Source organism: Corvus kubaryi, unplaced genomic scaffold (genome assembly GCF_017639235.1).
Source record: "Corvus kubaryi isolate FWS band 111438036 unplaced genomic scaffold, C.kubaryi_AGA036_p1.0 37300, whole genome shotgun sequence".
Taxonomy (NCBI): Eukaryota; Metazoa; Chordata; class Aves; order Passeriformes; family Corvidae; genus Corvus; species Corvus kubaryi.
In genome coordinates, this window is record NW_024581093.1 from 6,223,669 (window position 1) to 6,239,753 (window position 16,085).

At 45.9% G+C, this 16,085-nt stretch overlaps 1 protein-coding gene across 1 annotated transcript in view; it reads right to left on the bottom strand.

Moving 5' to 3' along the window:
- ATP6V0D1 (ATPase H+ transporting V0 subunit d1) overlaps positions 1-16,085 on the bottom strand; it is a 34,552-nt gene that overhangs the window by 7,969 nt on the left and 10,498 nt on the right. Inside the window, exon 3 of the mRNA XM_042027315.1 lies at positions 2,450-2,628. Coding sequence (XP_041883249.1) covers positions 2,450-2,628 — 179 coding nt within the window. The remainder of the gene's footprint in view (positions 1-2,449; positions 2,629-16,085) is intronic.

Consider the following 16,085-nt stretch of genomic DNA (forward strand, 5'->3'; position numbering starts at 1 on the left):
GCCACAGCTCCTATAGACCATGACACTGGTCATGGTTTGAGTCAGGAGTTGTTTCTCCTGGTCAAGTCTATCAGTCTCATTTTCTACGTCTTCCAAGTGCTTTTATTTCTCTAGCTGGAAGTTAGCAACAGGAGACAGAATAAATTAGTAGGACTTGGTAGGATGCTCAGTCCTACATACTTTGCCAGAGTACCTCTGGGAGGGAGTTGTTGTTGCCACCTAAAGAACACAGATTTCAGACCAAACAGGTGCTGTAAGTTGCAGATATAGATGAGTTTTGTACATCTACAGTGCAATGTAATGCTGCTGGTGTGTTCTTGCTAGCAAATGAGTGGTACAATAAAACCCACTGACAAGACTTCCTGACTTCTTCAACTCTCACTCAGCAACCAACTTTGCTGAATTTGCTACAAAGAGAAATCTGATCTGTCTCAGCTTACACACTGCAGCTGTGGGTAACAGACACCACAGTTGTGCTGAGAACTGACCAGTGCTCTGCTCTGTGCAACAAACCAGCTGCAATGCAGACTCACACCTCTGGCCTGCACCACTTTTATAGCATGAGCTGCCTGGAGGGACAGCAGCCACAATGTGGGTCAGGAGAGTTCTGAATGGAGGTTAACCTCCCCAGAAGTTTCTTTGCAGCATCAGAGCACAACGCCACGTGGCTGGGGGAACACTGTTCCCAATGGCTGGCAAAAATGCAAACAGAGTGTGCCAGGACTGGTTTTTACTGCAGGACGTGCTGGCCAGCCTGGATAGCTAAGCAGTGGCTACTTCAAGAGTAGCTGAGGAATGAGTACACAGCTATTTCAGTTCTTGGCCCTCCAATATCCCAAATTAGGCTTACAGCAAATCTCATTTTGCCCTGTTAACCTATGAAAGCCATTTGGGGTTAGGCATTCCCACCAAGCCACGTCGCAACTCAAGTCCTTTTAGGAGATAGAGCTGCTGTTCCTTTGCGTGTGGTCACTGGAAAGAGTGCAAGTTAAACAACTGAAGCCTGCATGCCTGCTTGTTTAGGCAACACAGCTACTCCCCATGTTCCCCTGCTGAAGAAATGCCACACTAGTTGGTACACAGCCCCAAGGGCATGGCCAGGGCAAAGGTCTGGAGAAGCCGGCCCAGCCAGGGCTGAAGCAGGCAAAACAAACTCATGTGCAAGTACATGAATGCAAGAGGCAAAGACCCTCAACTGCCAGCCGTGTTCTCCAGAACCACCTCAACACTGACATGGGGAATTTTCACTCCATATTCTGCTGGAAGCTTTAAGGTCTCTGAGACATAATCTCTGAAATACTCCGTTCTATCTTCTTGCCAAAATGGGAAGGTTCCCACTTATTTGTGAGGAGGATTTTCTTCCCACACATCATCCCTACAGTGGGCTCAACTCAGCTGCATGCAGAGCCTCAGTTCTCCTGCTGCGTTGTTGTCCTGCCTTGCAACCCAGATCTCTTGAGGCACGTTCTCCCTTCTTTGCTGGACACAAGTCATTTTTCCATGACAACTACTTCATTTGCCCCATTATTACACAGAGCATTTGCAAAAGCACTTCAGTTCCAAACCCAACTATTTCTATCAAAGACAGTATGATGACTTAGAGTGTTTTGTTCTTTCTAGCAACCCCAAAAGAATGACTAATCACCGACTCAGGCATATCTCATTACGTTATTGCCCACAGATGCTAAACTAGCAAGTCACCTGTGACTACCTCCCCTACTGCTGCAAAGACTTCCATATTTTCTCCAGAACCACTTCCTACACTTTTTATCTTTAAAGAACACATCTATCTGACTAGCTGTTCATAAGACATTTGATTTTAGTATTATGTGCCTCCTAAACAAGCCTGTAGCCCTGAGACAATATACTTCAGTCCAAGATGCTGCTATACAATGAGTTTTAAAAGGCTTTTGGAGATTTCTTTGTTTTGCAGTGGTTGTTTGGGCTTGTTTTTTGTTTATATAAAGGGCCTTCATTTAACTAGTGCTAATTTTAGTAGTCTCAGAACAAGACTGGGCATGTGCAGATCTCTGTAATTATCTATAAAAACTGCATACAAGAAATTACCCAATGGTCCAACTAAAAGTGCTGGAAATCAAATTATTTGTTCCAGCAGAAGACCCAATAGCCCTTCACTAAGGAGACTCAAAGCCTGGCTCACAAAAACCAAACTTTCCAGCAGTCTGCCCTACCACTGTGCTGGCCCGGACACTGATTGAAGGGTACAGAGAGCTAGCTGGTTCTCCAGAGGAAAAGATGGCATAGGACAGGCATAAACCTGAACTCAAGCCCAGCCACCACAGGCAGTACAGCCACAGCTCTGCATTACCCACTGCTTTGTCTTCCTGGAACACAACTTAGGCTTAGCTGGAGCTAGTTAGACTGGGGGAGAAAGGGACATCTGTTCCACCACACACAGCTGAGAGGTATTTTGAATGGCTCCACTCACCCAGGGGAGTGTCCACCAGGATTGCATTGTAGAGCTCCGCAGGTGTCTGAGCAATGTTCACAGCTTCCATCTGCTCGAAACTTCCCAGAGGATGGCACTTGGGCACCAGTTCAGAGATGGAACGCTGGTGCAGAGTCCCAGTGATCAGCAGAATGACATTGTCAATCATGTAGCTGTACCTGGAGGAATGAGAGAGGAAGACTGAAACAATACATATAATACGAAACCCAGCAACAGGCACACATCATCTCCTCATGAACATCTCCAGAAAGATGCAAGCTTCCCACAGAGAAGTACTAAGGTACCTCAGCGTCTGCTTATCATGCCGACCTAGGAAAAGGCAGTCAGGCATAATCCCAGGCTTTGATTTATGCCACAGCTGAACCACACCATCTGGGTACCACTTACCACTGAAGAGCGCTAGATTGGAACTGACTTCTGGAGGTCTCTGGCCCCCAACCCTGCTCTGAGCATGGTCAGCTCTAGCTGCTCAGGCAAAAAGACTTCTGAATGTTCATATGAACTTTGAATTATTTGCAAGGATGTGTATCTCACAACTTCACTGGGGGTCTGCTTCAGCATCTGACCACACTTGCAATGAAAAGGCTTTTCCTAACATTCCCCCGTGGTCATTTGTCTACTGTCTCTAATTCTAACCCCACACACCTCCAAGAGCAGCCTGGCTCCAGCTTCAGTGCCAGCAACACTGCTCCATCTTGCCAAGTGAAAGGAGGAAGGGTCACATTTCTGTAGCCTCACTCTGTTCCAAAAACAAGAGGATGGGCAGCTTTGGCACAACCTTCACTCACACCCTCACGAAACTACACACAAGGTTTTTCACACCTCTACACCAAAAGTTACAAACTTCTTAGCATTAACCCAAGTTATGACATCCCAAACCAAGTTCTCCACTTATCTTGTTCAGGATTAGCAGATCCAGTCTTTGGTACTGCAGCAACGGGACATTCAATCTGGAATCACAGCACCTGGCATAAGTTCCACCAACACAAGCCCTTTGTGGCCCTTCTCCCCAGTATGTCCATGTTTCTCCTGCAGTGAGGAGCTCAGAACTGGGCACAGCACGCAGGTGAGGCCTCCTCTAGTGCTGAGCAGAGGAGAAAGAACACCTCCCAGTACTCCCAGTCCAGCCAAAGAACAGAGACACAGATGGCCTGAAGACTGGGGACACATGAAAGGCTGGTAGCCTTCTCCAAGTAGAAGGTCCAAGCAAGCGATCAAGGCATCACATAAATACTAAGTGTCCCCAGCAAGAACAGCAGTGATGCTCTAGGCATCTTAACCACCAGCTAAGCCACAAGCCAACCAAGCTGAGAACCTGAAAAACATCAAATGAGATGAGGGGGTTTTTTAGTCAGAAGTTGCCTTTGCACAAATCCCTCAGTAGCACCAGGAAGAGGCACAGATGCTGAAGAGAAGGATATGTGGCATTTTACACTCCCTTGATCTCACTGCTAGAACTCTAACTCTAAAAAGTTAGATGATGGAAAAGACCTGAAGAAGCTCCTTGGCAGGAGCTGCTCCAAAACAACCGAGATCAGGCCTGAATTAGAATGGCAGAAGAAGGTGTGCACATCTGGAATTGAAGCTCTGCTGAGAGTCAGGCTTCCCACAGGTACTTGAGTACTGAAGAAAGGAACTTAAGGCCAGCATCCTGGGACTGTGGCGAAGACAGGCATGGCAAAGCTCTGGTGATGTTTGCCAGACACACATTGGGATGCTGTTGGCCTTTGTATTTCCAAGGTAACAAGGAGCACAGTGCAGACCTGCTTCCCTTTAACCACATCAAAGGCAGGTAAGCAGAGCCAGTTAAAGGCAGATTTTACTAGTTTTTATTAGATGGGCTTATTGCCTCTCAAATATGCTCAAAGGGCACGTCCATGAACAAATCAAATCCACACCTTAGTTCCTCAAACAGGCACCGCTTTTTTCTCTCCACACTGCAAGGCTGAGTAGTGCACCTCCTGGCCCTATGATTTTTGCAGAGCACCCTTTTGTGTTTGCAGCCTACCTTTCCTGGTTCAATCTAGAACCAGGGCAATCAGCACAAGCTTCACGTACTAGGAAACCTCCTTTTGCCCTTTAATCCACAAGGTCATTATCTTCCCTCCTGTTTGTGCAGCTCTCACCATGGAGATGATTGCAATCTCCAGGACAGCAAGAAGGGCCTGTTTATGAGAACTGAGGTAAGTCCCTTGCAGTAAGCAGCTGGTTCCTGGTAAATAAAAGCATCTGCACCCTAACACAGATGCTTCTCCATGAGGTGCGCCAGAACAAGGATACAGAAGATCATTTCCCAGCTCCACCATCTGCCCTCAACATGAAAGTTTCCTTTGTGCAACACAGTAGCCTTAAGGAAAGACCATAGGCAGCACTTCTCTCAACAAAGCAAAGCACAATATACGATGAGACCAAATTTGTTACTTTAACTCAGCCTACAGTAAGGGAATAGGTAAGGAAATACGGTCATGTATGCCAGCCCACCTCCTTCCTATCCCCAGTTTACTACAGATACCACTCTCCACAAGATACTTGCAAGAAGCCTGGCCAAAGTTGACTGTACAAAAAAGGAACTGAGGAAAAATGTTTGGAGCCCTTCTGCTCTCAGGTCTTCAGAGCAGCTTACTGGAGTCCCACCAAGCTCATTCATGCCTGCCCCGTCCAACTCAGCACAAAAACCACAGCCAGGTTTTGGGAGAGCTGCCAAAATCTGACTCTCTTCGTACATGGAAGCTCCTGCTTTCAGACTGATGGTGCCAGGAAAGACAACCCAGCTGGCTTCCAGTGCCAGAGAGCAAAGCACGGCCCTCCTTGTTTAATTTATACCCCTTAATTTGATTTTTCCTCATCCTTCAGGGAGGTCTGGGAAATGCATGGTCTATAACCCAAATGCCAATGCCTCTAAAGAGGCATCAACTGTTTTAAAGATTACTTCACCCACTTAAATCTTGCTGTCAAAGGATTCATCCCTGCAGGAAGAGTTAACATGTGTGAGATAAAGGGGGGAATTCTCCTTCAAATTTCCATCGTGACAGCATTTCAAACCTTCACAATAACAAGGGAGATACAGCAGGACAAAGGTCTTCTTGTGCCTGTCAAGGCCAGCCAGACATCAGCACCACTACTTAATCCTTGATGGTAGTTCCATTTACTTCAAGCAAGCCCAGACCACCCTCATTCACATTCAGTCCCTACTTCATCCCAATAAAACCAGTCACAGCTTAGTCACTCATAACTACAAGGCAACTCTTCTAGTGCCAGGGCAGCTGGAAAAGCCTCTTCTCATCTGTGGAGCTTTCTGCTCACCCAGGGATATGGGCACAAAACCGGCCAGAGTGTGACATGCACAGTTACACCAGGCATAACTCCTCCTGGAGGTGTGGTATATTCCAGAAATTCACGTTCACAGAAATACAATTTTAGTCAATACTGAGAAGCGTCAGTAACATCTCACAGGAAAGTACAACTTTTTATTAAAGAACATAAAACAGTCAGCAAACATAGGAATATCCTCAGCATCATCCACAGCAGGAAAGAGATGATGATTTACAACTTCCTGAAGTCCGAGACAACTGGAGCCACGATCTTTGCTCCTCCAGCAACTCCCACTGCAGAACAATATGCATTGGATGACACTCAGATAACAAGAACAAAATCAGACTAGGATATACCTAGAGAAGCCAAAAGAGGGGGGTTGGTGGGCCAAACCTTCCTTCCAGCAGCAGCAGGCCAGAGTTCACTCTCACTGCTGGTTTTGGGAGGTATGGTCTCAGGCAGACAGATCAGAGACCCCTCACAGAGAAGAGGGGAGAGCCAGCCCCCAGAAGCTAAATCCTGACATAGTCACCCATGGCTAGCTATGGAGCAGAAGCAAGCAAGGGTAGAGCACACGTGCAAAAGCCATGCACAGGTACCTTGACAAGGTATGTTTCCTCCTTCTGGCATTACTTAAGTACAGACACTGATAAATGAGAAATGCAAGAAAGACTGCAGTGGCCCACTGAATATTTGGAAAGGCTGTTTTAGCAGGGGAGCACATGAAATGCATGAACACTCATCACATGGGGCGTATACAACTTGGCTGCAAGGCACTCAAGCACAGCACTGCAAGGCAGTGACCCCAAAACAGTTACACCTTCTCCCTCCCCCACTTACTAATCTAATCTAATCATAAAGAGTCATTGTCCTACAAAAGATAGGTTGGTTTTTTATTGCTTTCTGTTCCAGGACACTAAAAAAACCGTCAACAATACTGCAAGTGGTCACAAAGCATGAATAATGATGGAACATTGCATGACCTGAGATTCTCAGGGATCCTCCAAAAGTAGAGCCAAAACTGTAGCTTAGCAGCTGCTCTGCAAGGGATCATGAGGACAGCCCTCCATGTCACAGCCAACAGACAGCAGTGGGCCAATGCAGAGGTGCATAGCAGGAGTTTTGTTGGGATGGGTTGAGGTATTGCCTTGCTCAGGCAACTTTAATGCTTTCCAAAACCAGCATTAGACGTTAACTCAGACTACTGTGAGCAAGGCCAAAGTCCTTATGTGACTGCACTGGGCAGTTACTCAGATTACTATAGAAGCATGTATTTATTTTGGGATGAAAAAGGGAAATTTCCAGTGGGATCAGAGCAGTGCTTCGAACTCGGCATGAATTCTAGAGACAGCTTTAAAAGATAATGACGTTGTTTTGACTATAGTCACTTTAGCATCTAGTGCTTCCCTCTTGCAGCTCATTCAGTTCACATACTCAGGGGGTGTTGGGAGAAGTAACTCAGGGAAAAAGTTTCAGGCTGGTTGTACCACTACTTCCTTGGGTTTGTGCATAAATACAGAGATCCATCTGTATCCCACTGGATACTGTGCTGGTACACAGAGCCACTTGTCACACCTCTCTCAAGCTCCAAATGTTAAGCAGCCACGGGGGAAAGCAACACACAGACTTCAAAGCCCAAAAGAGCAGTGGCTGACACTAAGAATAGTGCCAACAGCTGAGATGTTTGTATCTGCGGGGTCAGCTTGAGATCATTAGTAAATAACTGCACAGCTGTCCTGATCTGGAAAGAAGAATGTTGCACATCAGGAAGATCTCAGTGTCTCACTGAGACTTGTTTGAATAACAGACAATGGATGTGAACAGAGTCAAATCCTTTAATCAGTTTTTCAGCTTGTATTAGAACATGTCAGATCAGCAGCAGTTCTACCTCTCATCTGCAGCTGAGGTCAGACAGTCCAGGGAACAGCAAGAGAAAATGCAGTGTGCAATGCTCTCTGCTCAGTGTCCTTACTGGTCTCTTCCTCTTTGCACATTGTCCTTCCTAGAGTCACACCAATACAAACCATACCTAAGTGCTACATTCATGAACCTGCCAAAGAAAAAGCTCAGAATTTCATGGTTGCCACCACAAACCAAGGGCATTGAGCCAGTAAGTGGGTGCTCTGCTAAACTTAGATCAACAAGACCATTTGAGAGCAGAGAGTTATAACTTCACAGTACTACAGAGGCTGTGGCAGCCTTTCAAAACCAAGTATCCAGGAATGTTCTCAGCATTAATCTATATTTAGCTGTATCTCCACATGATTTTTACTATCCTCTAGTCTATGTCTCTTGGGATACTGACCTCAGTTTTCCACTGGTATCATCTGTTAACTTACAAGCAGCGATACAGTGTTAGCTGCATTAAACTAACGAGAAAAAAGCTACACAAAGTACTTTTAATTTTAAGGCTTTATGAATTTGATTCAGTGTTCCTGATCTGTAAAAAACCCTTGAAACACCAGAGAATGTTTTGAACACCTTGCAGCCTGGTGCAAGAATCTCTGGTTGCCTAAACTTGATGCCTCAAAGCTTGAGAAACACAAGGTTGATACGCAAAGCTGAGCCCTGGCACTCTGCACCATGTTGAGCAGACTTGAGCACTAATTACATTTTAAATATTGCCCAAAACCATGTAATCATGCTGCTTTCACAGAAACCAGCTGCAGAAGTCAAACTTGCACAAAGTTCTTCTAATCTTACATGTAAAGCACAAACCCCCAAACATTTCACAGATATAAAATAAGAGGAAAGGGTGCACTGTTCACATTATCCCCCAAACTGTCTCTAGTAGCTAAGAAACCTGAGTTTAGAGGCCCAAAAGCCTTTATCTACTTCTCAGTGAATGTATGGTCTGGACCCAGCCAATGTGCAGAACATCTCTGTGCATACAGACCTGATACCAGCAGAAGACAAGAAAATTCATCGTCTCATTTGACATGCAGTAAATCATATGAGGCAGCTACAATATTTAGTTCAGTCTCTAAGTATTGTGGTACCTAGGCAAAGCTCTACACAAGTATTCACTAGACTTCAAACTAGCTTACAGAACGGACCTGGGAGAGGTGACTCAGACCCAAGATGCCCCCAGGAAGCCTTCAGAACCCTTGGCCTCCAGGCCTTCTCTGGGCTGAACATGACAGTCTAGAGCATTGGGTGAGGCAAATCAATGGAAAGGTAAAAGGAAAACAAAGGCTGCTAAGGTCAAGCACTAAAGACCTTGGGAATGGTTTCAATCAAGGAGTGAAGCATGTTACACATGCACAGAAATGCTTAGTGAGTGCACACTCAGCTGAAGGCATTGCATACAGGTGTTCTTCTGCAAAAGCTGCAGTCACATATAAATTGATTTGAGGAGCATCAATAACCTCTAATACACACACTCCCTTCCCTTCTTGTTTTATGCCTCTAACAGACATTCTGTTCAGCCTGTCAAGGAAAAGACTGCAAGAAGGAGCACAGGGGAAGTACAAGGACTGGTCCTGCAAACTGCAGAATCACCAGAGGAATTCAGCTTTAAACAAAGCCCAAGAAGACAGAAGTCCACACACTGCCTGTGGATGACACCACATAAGCTTGGACAGGGATCTTATCCAGGGGCAACGAATTCTCACTTAATCACCCACAGCTTGCATGCTAGGGCCCCTTCTCAGAGCTGCAGTGTTTCACCAAAGACGTCTTTATCTTAGTGACACATGGGCTGACATCTGGAGCTCATCACTCAGTTTTTGCTGCATCTTTACTGCCACCAGTAACATTTTGTTATGACATTACTGTCACTACCAGAGCTCACTGTTTGCCAGGCACGGTGTCAACACCTTCCAAGTGAAGAACAGTGCTGCTCCATAGGAGAAAAGTTCTGTTGTTCCCATTCAAATCCACTGGCCAAACGAAATGTTTTTCAGGCACCAGAGGTCTGGGGAAAAAAAGCATCCTCTTAATGTAATATACAGTGAAATACACCTTTCAAAGATTTCCTTTCTAATGAGAGCACCCACAGTCACACCATGACTCCCACAGTCACCACCATGCAACCCAGTCCATTGTCACAGACACTGGTTCTGGGAAACCAGTGAGATCAGCATCCTTTGGGAATGCAGGTGAGCAGATGCAGCTCTGATGCCACCATCCAGAGGACACAAGTCTCTGATCATTTCCAGACCATTAGCTACATGCCCTCTTATTTTGAATATTGTGTAATCCCTCCAAGAACTTGGCTTATCAGTTCAACTTTGCACTCCCTGCAAACAGGGAAGCTGTTTGTCAGAAACCTGCGCTGCTTTGCCAAAACAATCTCTGTCAGAAAAGGCTCTTAAACCTTTTATTGCAGGATCCCCAGCCACTACAGTAATTTTTGCTTCCTAACCCCACTGCCACCAAGGACCCTGACTGAAATTGTAGAGTGTAATTTTAACCACAGCAGCATTAGGAAAGATCCTTCAGATTGTTGCACTTGCCCCACTGAACTACACTAATGTAAAGCATTTGGAGGGTTTTTTTCCTTCTGCAGGAAAGGATTTCAAAAGGATGTAGTCATATTTTGTAACCTCCACAGTTGTGCCAGGATGCACACTCCAGTACACTCAGAATGAAGACAGGCAACTTCCTACTCCAGAGAGGAGGATTACTGCTCTTGAGCTCAAGTAGCAATTGAAACAATTTGGCTGCAGAAAAACCACTGCTGCAAAATTAAAATTGAACTCAAAGTTGTGCAGCAGAAACTAGATCTATCCAGTGCAGGGGAGAGGCAGAGCAGGACCGGGTCAGAGAGAAGGTAACAGAGGGAAGTGTGAGCTAAGAAAAGGCACGTGCAAGGGGAAAAGGTACATGCAGCCTCATCAAAAACACATCTTGTGACCACAAAAACATACTGAAAGCCAAGTTCCCCACTGCAACCTCAGGGCAAAAAAAGAACCTGGTTCCCAGCCCTTGCTGGTAAGATAAAGATAAAAGATGACCTAGTCTGTCCTCTGATGACAGGCTTGATCCCAGATTTGGAAGGCGTATTTAGACCCAGCTTGCCCCCAACCCTCACTCCCACAGCACACTCAGTGTCCACAGTTACCCGCAGCTCCCCCCTGAAGACAAGACCAAACCCTTCTCTGCCCATCAGTTTGCTGTGAGGGTTCAAGGGGCCCAACAGCTGCCAGAGCCCTGACACTGGTCTGCTGCAAAGCCAGACTTTCTGGAGCAGGGAAGAGACTGTGCTGAAACAAGGGGGAGGGAAAAAAACCCAAAACAAACCCCAAACAAAAAACCACCACGCAACAAAAAACAAACAAACCAACCCAAAAAACCCACTAAACCCTTCTCCCTACCATTGGAAAAATATTAAAGCTGAAAATCTGATAAGCCTACAGCAGGTTAGAGTCAGGATTCTTTATCCTAATGTTGCTCCTATCTAAACCATACACAGGAACACTGGAAGGAAGGAGAGACAGGCCATGGCACCGTGTCAGGTGAACACAAAGAACAAAGCCTGTACAGAAAGGCAGGGCAGCACATCACTGAGAAGAACCTAAAACCCACTTCCATCCCACAAGTCAATATGTGCTTGTTGAATTCAGGAAGTGGCTTTTGCTGTTTCAAGAACACTTAATACCTGTTTGTTGCTGCCTTACAGAGCACCACTGCATTCCCCCAGGCAAAGAGTCCATTGTTGGTGTTGGAGCAGAGATGTTAACAGACAATTTGTGCCTATCGATCAGAACCTAGTATGGTTGGCTGAAAGACATGGGGAAGCACCAGCAGACTTCCAGCAAGGAGCTGCGTGGCAAGATGCAGAGCAAGCAGGTGTGTTATGGAGACTGTAGCAGGCTCAGCAAACCGAGCTTTCTGCTTGCAGTGGCAGAGGCTGCCAGCTACAGCCACCACTTGAAAAAACAAATTGAGGAAGCTGGCTGATTTCCCTTATTTTGGTACTAAGAACGCAACATTTGCCACAGAAGAGTTCCTGGAGAGAATCAGAGCCAGGAAAGAGTCAGTGTGGTGCCAGGAGAGGAGCACAACAGGACAAAAAAAAAAAAAATCAGTGTCAGCAAGTGACTTGGGAAACAAAGACCTTACTTTGGGACTGCTGCCTAGCCACGTTCTGGGGTCAGTTTTGTTCACGTGCTTTTAAACACTGTCCTTTCTCCTATGCTCAGGACAGAGGTTAACTCCTGCCCACCTCCCCAGGTGACCATCCTCACCCACACTCGTGGTGCACCTGGGGACAGGCAGCACGGGGCTGGAGTGCCACCTTCCGGCAAGCAACCGGCAGCGCGGCCTCCCCTCCCTGGAGCCGGGCACGGAAGGTGCTCTCCTGGAGCCGGGCACGGAACACACACCCTCTGCTCCACAGCCCTTGCACTGCCCCCCTATTGCTGCTTCTCCTTTCCCTGGCCTCACTTATTGCAGGGGCTGCTTCAAAGAGGCAACTGAAATTACATGGTATAATTCCATATGGGACAAACGGCATGGCTCCTGGCAGGTTGGCGCTGAAGCCAGAGGAGACAAGGACTACAGCTGCTCCCACAATCAGACATTTCCTCAGATCTCAGCAATGTGTCCCGGGTCAGATCTCAGCACCCTCAAAAAACAAGCAAAACAATCACCTGATGATCCACTCAAAACCACCCCAAAGGTCCAGCAGGACACTCCAGAAGGAGAAAGCCTGACAGTTTTTTAAATGCTTGATCCACCTCCTGGCATCAGCCATGCACACTCTGACCACTAGCAGTGAGCGTTAACAGGCTCCAATGTGCCCGTCTTATGTGAGGTTATCCAGGAGTCCTAAGGAGGCCAAAAAGGTAAGTACATACAAAGACATCCAGCAGCAGTGAGTGTCAAAGCTGGACATGCTACAAAACATTTCCTTCCATTTTGAGCCAGACACACCTCCTACAATCCCACTCAGTGTTAAAAATCTCTGTTTACAACTCAAAAGAGGTCTTGGTGAACTCAAGCTTTCCTCCTGCAGAAGCCAGCCCTGCTCAAACTTTCCACATCTTTCTACTATTTTTTATTTCACTTCAGCCTGTATACTATTAGCACACAGATACATCCAGTTGAGTACAATTTCTTCTTCTGACCACCTGGTGCCTCAATTGCCCTGAGCTGTCTACCAGGAGCAGTCTTTACCATTTCCTGCTCAGGTTTCATTAACTATCCTAAAAGAATGGAGTAGGAAATAGTCATGCTCAAAAGGCAAATATAAATCACCCCTTATCTGCGTGTGCACCCAGGGTGAAAAATCAAGTGGCACAGGCTTGTCCCAGTGTCCCCCAGGCAGGTAGGATGACACAATACCTCTGGGTGCACAAGCACAAAATCCTCAGCACTGCCAACATCCTTTGGCTGAACATTTTTATGGTGCTGCCTCCATACATGCCTGAGCTAGATGAAAGCCAGTGGCACAAGTGCATGTTGCCAGCTCCAAAAAGGGCTGTTCTCCACCCCAACTATTTGGGACACACATGGGAAGTTTAACACTGTCAGCAAATCTCTGAAAATTTCTGTCCCCTGCCCCAAACCAAGACCTACTACAACTCAAGGGACAGTTTCAGGGAACACAGCCTGAAAGGCAGTCCAAGAAGTCACATCTAGTCTACCTTCTTTTCTACTAGGCCCATCACCAAATACTAGGTTTATCAAGGGAAGATACGAAAACCCACTGGGCAAAAGCAGCACCCTCTCCAAACTCCTTGTGGTTCACTGTATCTTCTCTTTTAACCTGTCTGTGGTGTCATTACAAGCTATTAGAGATTCTAATACCCTGATAGTGACTCCCACCTTGGACCAGTCAAAGCTGGTAACACCTTCTCTACTTCAACAATACTCCACTGTGTGATGAGTGCAGACCCAGAGGAGACCCCTCCATCAGTGGTGTGGCAGAACCACGACAAAACTCAGCTGAACTCTTGGACTCCTTGCACAACACTCTACAGAGACTGCAGACATTCCATATGGGAAAAAAGCTTTTTCCTGCTTCACCTTTTGCCTTCCTCTAGGCAGCACTGCAAACAGTGGCATTAGAGCAAATCTTGTAGGTAAAAAGGAAAAGAAGAGATAAGAGTGAAGATGACTTGAGGAAGGAACATTCTGTGCTGAACAGAACCAACATATTCAAGAAGAGATTATGCAGTAGCAAGAGACACAGGTATCTGCACAGAATCATTTTTTGCTGGAGAGAACTCATCAAAATCAGAATGACAGAAGCAGAACAAGATCAAAGTTAAATCAAGTTGAGGGCAGAACACCAGTTTTAAAAAGTGATTCCAACAGCTGGTTAGAACCAGCCTTTCTGATTACAGAAGATGTTTTAAGGTCTTCTTCAAAACTCGAGCTGGATGTAGACACTGGATAAAGGTCAACAGGACTGAAGTAACAGGGAATTGGATTTCCACAGCCATCCATAGCCTTCCTACCAAGTCAGGCAGTGTGTAACCAAGGCAGGCATGGTCTGAGACCTTTCAGTTCATGTTTTCCACACACTGGTTTTCAAAGTGAGACTGCTAGGCAACAGCAAAGTTTTAAAGTCTGCAAGATACTGGGGTGCTGCCCAAACTATTGCCTTTAAACAGATATGACAGATGCATTAGTGATTACTATGAAATTCCATAGAGACACTTTCATAAATCCATAACACTGCAAAGGAAAAGCAACAGTGGAGGACCACCCACCTAACACTGCCAACCTCAAACAGCACTGGTGTCTTTACAGAAAACTCAAGATGGGCAAAGAGGTGTTTTAAGAGTTAACTTAAGTTTGAGAGAATAGAAGTGATTGCTCCATACAACTAAGATGATGAACTAGAAATTGCTTCATCCATTGCAAACACTGCTGCAAAATGGGAGCTTGGTAATGCCTTGCTCCATATTTGGGTCGAAACATGAAAACTCCAGAAATTTTACTGACAAGCTTATAAGTAAAAACTATTTCTTAGAAAACAGGAAAGGCTTAGGAGACAGCTTTAGCACAGTGACCCAGAAAATAATAGATATAAGCCACTGGGTTAGAAAGTGAGATAATGGCAGCATCCAGACACAGAAAGGAGTGAACACAAAGGCCCATGGCAGAGAGATGGGTGTTTACTCAATATTTGCAAATGCAGGAGTTGCCACAGATAGATGAAAATTTAAAATTTTTCCATCAGCCACAAAGATCTTTCTACATCAGCCTGCATCATTCAAAAACTTGTAACTGGTAAGGAGGGTAACACACACACAACTGCCAAAAATGCAAGATTAAACATCACTTGCCAGAGTGCTTGCGATGAGCCCAGGCTCACTGTACCAGAGGTGATACATTAACTATCTCACTTGAGAATAGAGTATGATCTCCTTCTCAGAAATTCAAGTTAAAGTCACGTTCTACTGAACCAGAAACTCACTTTTGTCCATGAGACATCTCCTTGGTGGTTAGAGGAGACCGTTGGCTGTGCAGTTTGCAAGCCAAACTAGAGCTTATAGGAATATAGATTAAGGAAAGGAAAAAGTCAATTTTACTTCCACGTTTCAGATGCAAGCTAGGACAACTGGTATCCCACCACCACTAACAATGCCATTTTATTACCAAACAAAACAAGAGCAGCACACTGGGAAGCAGAGGGTTGTGCAAAACCTCTGGGAGAAGATACCTCAAGACTGCTGGGCTATTTCAAGCTTTTCACATCAGCTGAACCTGCTGTGGAAGACCCATGTGTTTCCATGAACTGACAGGGACGTGCTGAGGCTGCTGCAGCCCTGTGTCTCCCTGCTGTGCCTTCCCCTAGTGCTGGCATTTGCTGGATCCCACTGAGCTGTCCAAGAAAAACAAACCAGTCAAAGGTTAACCCTGAAAGGGAAAAGTTGTTCAATTTTTGGCCAGCTCAACTCCCTGAACCAGTTTGTGGTGGGGCCAGAGGAAGACCTACAGGCCCTGGGATGGGACAGGAGAATCACATTGGCCCTGATGACGGCTGATCAACCTCAGTGGCTCAGAACTAGCAGGCAACTGCTGTAATGCACATGCATGGCATGCCTATGTTTCACAGCAGGATTACAGTTTTAAAAACTCAGGAACATTTAACTCAAGGGACCAAGATAAATGGCACCTCTAAGAGACTGAATCAATACTGGGATGGAAGGCAGCCAAGCAGCTGTACCAATGGAGAACACGCTCCCTGGGAGCAGAAGCTTTTAACAACACAGTGATAAAATGCTGCTGGTTTGAGACCTCCAGATACAACCAAACCCGTTTCATTCAAGAAACATAAAACACAGCAGGCACAGGGCTGAGAGTAGAAAGCTGGTCTGAGAGCTCTTACATCTGGAAGAACACC